At 45.8% G+C, this 9488-nt stretch overlaps 1 protein-coding gene across 1 annotated transcript; it reads left to right on the top strand.

Annotated features, from left to right (window-relative positions):
• Nucleotides 1-460: 460 nt before the first annotated feature.
• Nucleotides 461-8089, top strand: LOC307181192 (NOP protein chaperone 1-like; the record flags this gene model as incomplete). The annotated part of the gene is made up of 3 exons (XM_079946607.1): nucleotides 461-1047; nucleotides 6874-7036; nucleotides 7811-8089. 3 exons carry the CDS (start codon nucleotides 461-463, stop codon nucleotides 8087-8089), a joined length of 1029 nt encoding a protein of 342 aa, XP_079802733.1.
• Nucleotides 8090-9488: the final 1399 nt, after the last annotated feature.

The raw sequence follows: 9488 nt of genomic DNA, 5'->3' as shown, positions 1-9488 counted from the left end.
TAAATGTAAGTCAAGTCAGGGGACTTTTCTGGTGGTCCAGTGGTGAAGACTCAACGCTCCCAATGCAGGGGGCCTGGGCTCAGTCCCTGGTCAGGGAACTAGATCCCACTTGCCACACCTAAGAGTTCGTATGCTGCAAAGAAGATCAAAGTTCCCCCATGCCACAACTAAGACCTGGCACAGCCAAAGAAATTAATTTTAAAAATGAGTCAGTACAATGAGTAAGAACAAAGGACGTCAGTATGTGAGAAAATGTGGGACAGAAAAGCTATATGACATTACAGAAAACAAATTGGCAATTAAATGTCATTTCATATCAGTAATTTTTATATATATATATATATATATATATATATATATATATATATAGCTTAAACTCATCAGTTAAAAAACAAAGATGTCCCTAGACTTTATCCGGCATCCGGGCTTGGAGGGGCTGCTCTGAAGACGGGCGAGCAGCATGGAGGCCCGCGGCGAATCCCAGCCTGACACGAGTTGTTCGTCGTTTTCCTGGGACGGCTCCGGGGTCTCGGTGTCCAGGGAGGTGCTGACGGCGGGCAGTGTCGGCCACGGAGGTATACGGGACAAGTTGGTCATCAACTCCAAGCCTAATTCCAGAAAGAATTCCACTCTTCAAAAAGTTCGGAAAAAGAGGAGTCCCCTATTGGACCAAGTACAGAGCTTTCTCCCACAGATGGCTCAGGCAAACGAAAAGTTAAGGAAAGAAATGTCAGCTGCACCACCTGGTCATTTCAATATTGAAAATATTGACACTCTCGGAAAAGTTATGCAAATGGATATGACCTTGTTTGAGATGAATCAGTCTGATTCAAAAGAAGATGACAGTTCACAAGAGAATTCACAAGACAGTTCAGAGGACAGTTCAGAATTTGAGGATGAAGATGATAGCACCTCTTCTGAAGGTGAAGTCACCATCGATACCATTAAGCTTCCTAATTCAGAAGATGGAAAAGGCAAAATAGAGGTTCTGGACCGTCCTGCCAGTGAAAAAAAAGAAAACAGGGACATAAACAATCTGAGAAACAGGTGATAGTTCCTGCTAATTCTGTGAAAAAGAATGTGGCTTGCTGGTTATTTTGCATTTCAGATACCTATGGTGCCTGTTTGCAAAAATGAATGTATTTTGCTTCTTGGAGAAACAAGCTAGCTTTTAAAGAGTTGGAAGAGATAGCATTTGGGGATCTTCTAAGAGCAGACTGTTTCTGATCTCATGCTAAAGAGATTTAGTTTAGAAAGCTTAACTTTATGTATGGTGATGAGTGAATTTGTTGACATCCTCTTTCATCAACATAGACTTCAGAAATCTCAAACTTATTTTAAAGTAAAAATACAAGTTACCCGTTTGTTTTTGTTTTAAATTGGCCTCTTGGGGCTTCCCTGGTGGTGCAGTGGTTGAGAGTCCGCCTGCCAATGCAGGGGACACGTGTTCATGCCCCGGTCCAGGAGGATCCCATATGCACGGAGCGGCTGGGCCCGTGAGCCATAGCCGCTAAGCCTGCGCATCCGGAGCCTGTGATCCACAACGGGAGAGGCCACAGCAGTGAGAGGCCCGCGTACTGAAAAAAAACAAAAAACAAACAAAAACTTATGTTGGGGTTTTTTTTAGGCTATTTTAAAGTCACATTTATTTGTTACCATCAAAATGGGTTCAGTGAGGGAGAATTTTTTTTTTAAACATCTTTATGGGAGGATAGTTTCTACATAATGTGTTGGTTTCTGCTCTGTAACAAAGTGAATCAGCTATATGTATACGTGTGTGCCCATGTTCCCTCCCTCTTGCGTCTCCCTTCCACCCTCCCTATCCCACCCTGAGGGAGAAATTTTTTACAAAGAAAAGAATTACTTATATTTAGATGCCCTCAGACATATCTACTTTAATTAAAAAAAAATCCTTTCCAGTTTCAGCTGGAAAACTGGTGCTCTGTGGTTTAATCACTGTCAGTGACTCTGTAGCATCTTAATGCATGTAAAATTTGCTGGTTGGAAAATTTTGTGTTTTTTTTTTTGGTTTTCTTTTTCTCATAAAGGAATTTTTTGTTTGTTTCGGCTATTAACATTATTCTTTCCAGTTGCCCACAGTTTTGAAACCTATTCATTGTAGAGAATAGGGACATCCCAGGAAAATAGGTCACAGTACATAAAATGGTAGTAACAGGTTTTCCCTTTCAAACGGCAAAATTATCCTGCATTGGAGTTGCCTTTCTGCCACATTCTTGATCTTATTTAACTTGTTTGGGACCTCATCTGCCATGGGACTGGCTTTGCTCAGGATATAGACCTGAGAGTTTAAAGGACTGTCTCCAAGTGCATTGAGCTCATGAGACTTTGTTGCCTAATATTTTAGGGGTTTGTTTTAACTATTTTTTCCTACTCCTCTCATTAGCTTATAACATCTTGTAAATACGCTGAAGATAATTCTCCAAGTTCCTTCTGGTATTTTTCATTGGGAATTGGAAATCGGCTGTGCACTCAAAGTATGCAGAAGTGAACAGATCTGGAAACGAGACTTCTCAGCTGCAAAGGGTATACTTTGTAGCACCAAACACAGCTGTGATGGATTATTGGTGTGAATATTTAAGGATTGTCTTCTACCAGATAATATTCATGCCACATTGTGGGAAGAGTTGTATTTGTCTGGTTCACTCCTTAGCTTGGTGCATGGTACACAGTAGACACCGAATGATGTTGATAAATGTATTTACAGGTATATTGAGGATGTACAGGGCATTTTAAGCCATGCTATCCATGCGGATATGAAAGTGTAACTTCACTGGAAATACAAAGCCAAGTAGAAATAGTCTGATGGTCAGTGAAAGAGACTAGTCAGTCTAGAATACATACTAGTGTGTAGAATTAGAATTATATTTCTCCCCTGCTATGGCCTTCTCATATAATATGACTAGGTATTCTATACAGTTAAAGAAGTCAACTAAATTCAGTTCCTGTGGACATTCTTATGACATAGGAGGAAAAGGAAAAACAAAAATTTAATATGTGATAGGGATGTCGTTTTAAGTAAGTGTAAAATGGTTGAATTATTTAATATACAGAGTCAGGACTGGCTGTTTTTAAACCAATTTGGATACTAAGATAAATTATGTATGTCTTAAAGATTTAAATATAAAGAAATAAAATTATAAGTTTCATACTAAAATATAGGTGAATATTTAATAACATTAAAAAAAAGATGGACAAGATAGACATAAAGGGTCCAACTATATGTTGTCTACAAGAGACTCACTCAGAAGTAAGGACATTCATATGCTGAAAGTGAAAATATTGGAAGAGATATTGCATGAGAACAATAAGCAAAGAGAAGAGGAGTGGCTCTTCTGCTTCTGCAGCTGAGGCTGTGGCCCCTACTTTTCAGGGAGTAAACAGAGGCAGGGGCAGGGGCAGGGGCTGGGGCACACCTCCCACCCTCTGCACCCTGAGCCAGGGAAGTCAGAGGGACTTGGTCCCCCTCCTGAGTTCCATTCTTCCTCCAATGAGAATGGTGCTAATCAATAAGGACCAGGCTATAGAGCTGATTCACTTTGTTATAAAGCAGAAATTAACACACCACTGTAAAGCAATTATACTCCAATAAAGATGTTAAAAATAAAGAAAAATAAAGACCTGGGGAAAAGAGATGGTCCTCGTGGAGAATGCCTATGTCCTAAGTTTATCTGCTGTCGGGTTGGCTTGAGAGAGGGCAGGAGCTACATGATGTGTTCTCTCCCTTCAAATCCATTAACTTTTTCTTTCTTGATGTACGCACACACCCACACACGCAAAACGAGTATAAAGCCCATATATATAGAAGGCTAAAGGGTTGGTCTATGAGCTTGAAAAGACGGAAATAGAACACTTGAGGCCGACTGCAGCAATGTGTTTGTGTCTGTGCATGTGCATTACTAGGTGGAGGGTCCACAGTATCCATCAGATACTTAAGGGAGAACATATCTCCCAAGTGTTCTGGATTTTGTAAATTATCATAGGACAAGAGTCTTCAAGAAAAATCAGGTAGCTCTCTCACACACCACTCATTAAAGTAACAAATATTTATTGAGAGTCTCCAGGATTCCAGCATGTGGAATTTTCTGGAGACTAAGACGTGAAATGTATAAATAGTCACCTTCACCAAGTTTATAGCTCAGTGGAGGCAATAAGAATTAATATCTCACATTTTTTCTATTTAAGTATGACTCAGGGTTTAAGGTAATTTTTCTGCATTGTGTCCACACTGTCCCAGGACTGACGTCCTCCTCAAGCTCAGCACCTAGAACACAGATCTGATTGAGCTAAACTGGTGATGCACCTGCTTCCCAGCAAGGCTGTGGCCTCTAATGGCTGTCTCCTGCTCCTGTGTCCGTGGCCTGATCAGGATATGGGAGACACTTAGGCTGATTCCTCAGTGCGTTGTGTACTCCCACAGCCGAGAACTTGCTGAGCAAAACATAACTTCTTTACTTTTGTGAACACATTGCCTCCAAAAGGCAGAAATATTTAGTGACAATGTACTGAGGACATAATTCCTTATTCATTCCCTGACCTCCACTCTCTGTCACAGAGACATGCAAAACCACGGAATCAGGCTTATGGGTCATGACTTGGCTGTGTCAAGAAGTTCTAGGCCATGTGGGAAGACTCCTCTCTCCTCTGAGATTTCTGCTTCAACCAACGGGGAGCAGCTTCCCTTCAGGTCTGAACTGAAACCCTGTAAGTTCATATATTGAAGTCCAGACACTTGTACCACAGAATGTGACTGTATTTGGGAATAGGGCCTTAGGAGAGATGATGAAGTTAAAATGGGTCACAAGGGTGAGCCCTAATCCAGAGCTGTGCCCCTATGAGAAGATTAGGACACAGCCATGCACACTCAGCTCATAGAGTTAAGTCCATCTGCGGCTGCAGCAAGAATGCAGCCACCTGCGAGCAAGGGAGAGAGGCCTCAGAAGAAACTGAACCTGTAGACACCTTGATCTTGAACTCAAAGCCTCCAGAGCTGTGAGAAAATTAAGCCTCCCAGTCTGCACTATCTTGTTCTGGCAACCCTAGGAAAACCCTAATACAGCTTTATTTCTCCTCTATCCTCTTTCTTGCAAATAAAACATGAAAATAGCACCAAAAAACACAGTGTATAAAGTATTTGAAAGAAAAACGCAGGGGAGCCACTGCAGGGGCTGAGGAACTACACAGCCATTGATTCCCCTGGTTTTCTTTGTCTGCTACCAAAGTAAGGGAAAATAGTCAAAATCACCATGGAAGGCTTGAGTAGACATTTTAGAGAAGGCATAGCTCTCCCTGGTAAAACAAACTTGACATGTACTCGGTAGAAATAGTAAATGCATTTTAATCCTTGGAGGTTTAAAAAATTCAATTTCTTGGATTTCTAGAGAGGTTGTAATCCATGTACATGGTTGAAGGTCCTGAAAATTGCATTACATTGTGCCCCGCACCGCCTTCCTTCTTTGCCCAGGAGCCCCTGCCCTCCACAGGTAGCCATGTATCTGGTTTCCCACAGCAAACATCCAGAGTGTCTTTATGTGCATACAAGCAAATATGAATATACATTTCTCCTTGGCACCCTAATTAAAAAGACAAATAGTAGAAGACTGGGCACGGTGTTGTTATAGCTTGCTTTTATTCATTTGACAGTATCTTGCAAATTATCCTCTATCAAGACATCGTTTCCTGCACGACAGTGCACGGAATGGATGATGTACTACAATGCACTTTGCCAATCCACGTTGGGATGCACGCTGATATTCAATAATCCGTTTATATTACAAACAATGCAGCAATGCATAATTCTGCTGCTAGCAAATGTGTAGGGTATGTTTCTAAAGGATTTATTACCTGGAGGGTTTTTAACTGAGAGCATTTGATAAGATACTCTGTTACTGAATGCTTCTGTGGAGACTAGCAATGAGTCTTTCTCTTTCTGTAAATTGCAACTTACCAGATCTGTCCCCCCACATATCTTTAAGAATGCTTTCCAGCCTCTTGTACCATTCAGAAACCCTCCATAATCTGCTCAGCACCTCTCTTTATTCTCACACCCGTCACAGCCTTACCTGGCACATACCTGCTGTCTCCACCTTGACCTCTGCCCATTGAGCAGGATTTAGAAATACTGAAAACCCCTCTTTGATCATCTCCAATTAATCGGCTACTGTGTGACTCAACTTTACTCAGTTTTATCACTAATTACAAACAATGGTAATTACAATACAGTTGAGTAACGACAATAGTAATTTTCGGTTCTGTAGATCTCAGAATTTCTCACTTCACCAGTGTCTACACTAGTGGATCTCAAAACAAGTTCTCAAGTCACTGAAATTGTTTCTTGCCAGGACAACGCTGTATGGTCATCTAGTCGTCCTTGCAGCAGCGGACGCCAGGTAACAACCAAATGGAGGAAAAACCACCGGGATAGATCTGGATGGCACGGAAGAGAAGATGCGCCTCCATCCCTCCGAACTCATCCCCTCTGGCCCACCACAGGTCCCATTTCTCTCCCCGGGTTGTCTCCTCGTCCACACGCGCGTTCAGAGGCCATTCCGGTATGATATTCTCACGAGGAGCCTCTGACAACCGCGCCCACCCAGGACCGCGCATCACCTCGTGCCTCCTACGACCATCACCAGACGCCCCAAGCTCCTCCCCATTTCCCCATTTGTTAGGCTTCTCCAACCACCAAGCCACAGGCGGAACCGTGGCTGCGCCTGGATCGCCCTCCCTCTCGCCTGCGAATGTCCTTGTTTTCACCTGTGGTGAGAGGACCTGGTCCACACAAGCGCTTCGCCGACGAGGCCAACAGAAGTGGGGACGCCGGGCGCTCCCCCGTAGACGCACCTCGGCCTGTAGGGGAATACCATCTGCGGAGCCCCATGACCGCTTCTTGCGGATTTCGGAGAAAGTAACCGCAGGGGAGGAGCTCCACCACGGCGACGGGACCGGGACGCACTATTTTCCCAAGGCGGCCAAGAAGCAGCACCGGGCGTCCTATTGGATGGGGCGTGGCGGTCTCGTGAGAAGGAGGACGTGAAGGCCGTGGTCCCACTTCCAGTGCCTCCTCGTTATGCCATTCGGGCCCTACCCACTGCGGAGAAAAACATATTTGGGAATAAGGGCGAACAGGATCAAGAAACAAGGACGGCGGAAACTTGGCGTCCACGTCCGTAGGAGACTTTGAACCACTCTCAGGCGACACTTGGAAAGCGGAAATACGACCACCGGGCCACACGGACGACTCCGGGGATGGATACTCTCTCTTGACCACATGCTTCAATGTGGGCGTTTCACTAGCAAGAGACACAAGGGAGTGCCGGTCGAACCGAGCAGACCCACCACTCAACGACTTCTAGGGAGCGCAGCGCCGGCCTCACATTATGCATGTCTGCACGTCCAAATCCCGCGAGAGCAGCAAGCGCCCTTGCCCCGGAGACCGGGACACAAGCGCGCCAGCCAACAAGCACATCGGGCCCTCCAACGGCCTCAACGCCCGTGCCTGGTGCGTTCCCCACGTCCGCAGTGGGACGCTGGTGGACAGAAGTGGTAGAAAATGAACGCTCCTAAAGTGACTCAGAAGGACGGACCATCAAGCCTCAGGCGCTCCGGAGGGCTCGCAAGAACATCTCCCTACACAACGCGGCGGGCGGCCCAGGTAGGGTCGAGTCCGCTCAGTTCCCGTGGCTGGAGGGGCACGGGCGGTTGCTGGTCGACCAAGCCAGGCAACCCCCACACCTCCCTAGGGAGCGAGGCAACGCTCACAGCCTCGTAAACCTACACACCCAATCTCCAGCGAACTCAGGAGGAGCCCATGCCCCGGGACCACCGGGACAGTCGCCACAGGCATAGCCGGGCTCCCGGAACGCTGCCTCGCGCCCGGCGTCCGAATGTCAGCCCTCGCGAAGATCGCCGAAGCTCCGGAGACAAGGGACGATATAAAAGCGGCCGCCAGGTGCCGCCCGACCACCGGCTCGAATGTCCCCGGGCCGGATCCCGATCGCCGAACGGCGAGGGTGCAGTGCCGGCTGCCCAAACGCCCGAGCTCGTCTCGGGGAGTCCGCCTCGGAGCTAGCGCCCGGCTCGGCACGACACGGCGCGACCCCGGCAGCAGACGGGGGACGAGGAGCTGGGAGGATGGTGCCGGGAGGCTGCCGCGAAGGAGACGCGCTCTTCACGCTATTCCTGGGCCGCCGGCCGCTGTAAACAAGGAAAATTCTGCAGGGGGATGGACTGCGTGAACTGCAAGCTGAAACCATGAACATACCAATAGAAAACACGGACGACAATTTATTCTGTAATTGCAGAGTGGAGATGTTACTAAAACATAAAAACCAGAGCCCAGAAGCCATAGAGGAAACGATTGATAACTTGACCACCTAATTGATCTTTACATATTCCACAAGCACAGTCAAATGACAAGAAGTGGGTAGGTGGGAACATTTGTGCAAATACATGTGTACTAAGAATATTGATATCAGTATTCCTTAAGAACAGAACATTTAGAAAACAGCCAATGAGCGGGACCAGGTAAGTAAATTTCAAGTATATTCAGACAATACAGTAATATCACTTTGTGCTTTGGTTTATTGATTTTTTTTTAAAATGAGCTAGATGTATAGGTATTGACTTGGAAAAAATGTTGATGACAAGCTGTTTAATGAAAATAGCGAGTTTATATATATCTTTTGAAACGAGTAAATGGAAAAGTAGAGGATTGGAATAGGTAAAGCAACTTTGCAAAACAAGAGTAAATTCCTCCTTACAGCCTGGAGTCAAGAACCAGAAGGATGAGTGTGTCAGAAACAAACATGAGCCATACTTCCTGCTTTTCTGCCCCCTCCTTCTGCAGTCCAGGGACAGGCAGCTGGCATCTCAACCCCTCAATGTCTCTCCTCCACCCACACCCAGAGCTACCTACAGGCAAGAAGAACTTTCACTCTGCAGGCCTGGCCTCCCTATGTCCTCAGCCTGTTTCTTCATATCAGGAACTCTCAGCAATTCACTTGGTTTGCCCAGTCGTCCATGCCGAGGGTTGCTGACCCCACCCTTCACCTGTGCAGCCTTTCTCTCCAAAACCTTTGAGCTGATTTCCCAAGGGAAGAACATTCCCCTAAAATAGCAGGTATGAGCCAAGAGGACAACTGGAAGTTCGCGCCTTGATCCATCATACAAATTTTGTGTGCACTCAACTCCCAAAGACACAAGAGCGACGGAGGGTCCACTGTATTGTTAGCGCAACATGGCCATTGCTTTCTAAAAACACGCAGGCTCAAACAGCAAGTCCAGCTGTGGCACGAAGAAAAAAGAAACACACACGCACACACACATATCGGCAGGTAATCTGTACTCCTGCCAGGTCTGAGAGTGGTGGGAGCAGAAAAGAGATCATTGTTGCCACTTCTTGGATCCCCTGTGCTGACAAACCCTGGTGGCTGTATTGATGTTACTGGCGGGGAGTGAGGGCTTCGAGC

The sequence above is a fragment of the Stenella coeruleoalba genome, assembly GCF_951394435.1.
Source record: "Stenella coeruleoalba genome assembly, contig: scaffold_75, whole genome shotgun sequence".
NCBI lineage: Eukaryota > Metazoa > Chordata > Mammalia > Artiodactyla > Delphinidae > Stenella > Stenella coeruleoalba.
This window is presented reverse-complemented; position numbering and strand designations above follow the sequence as displayed.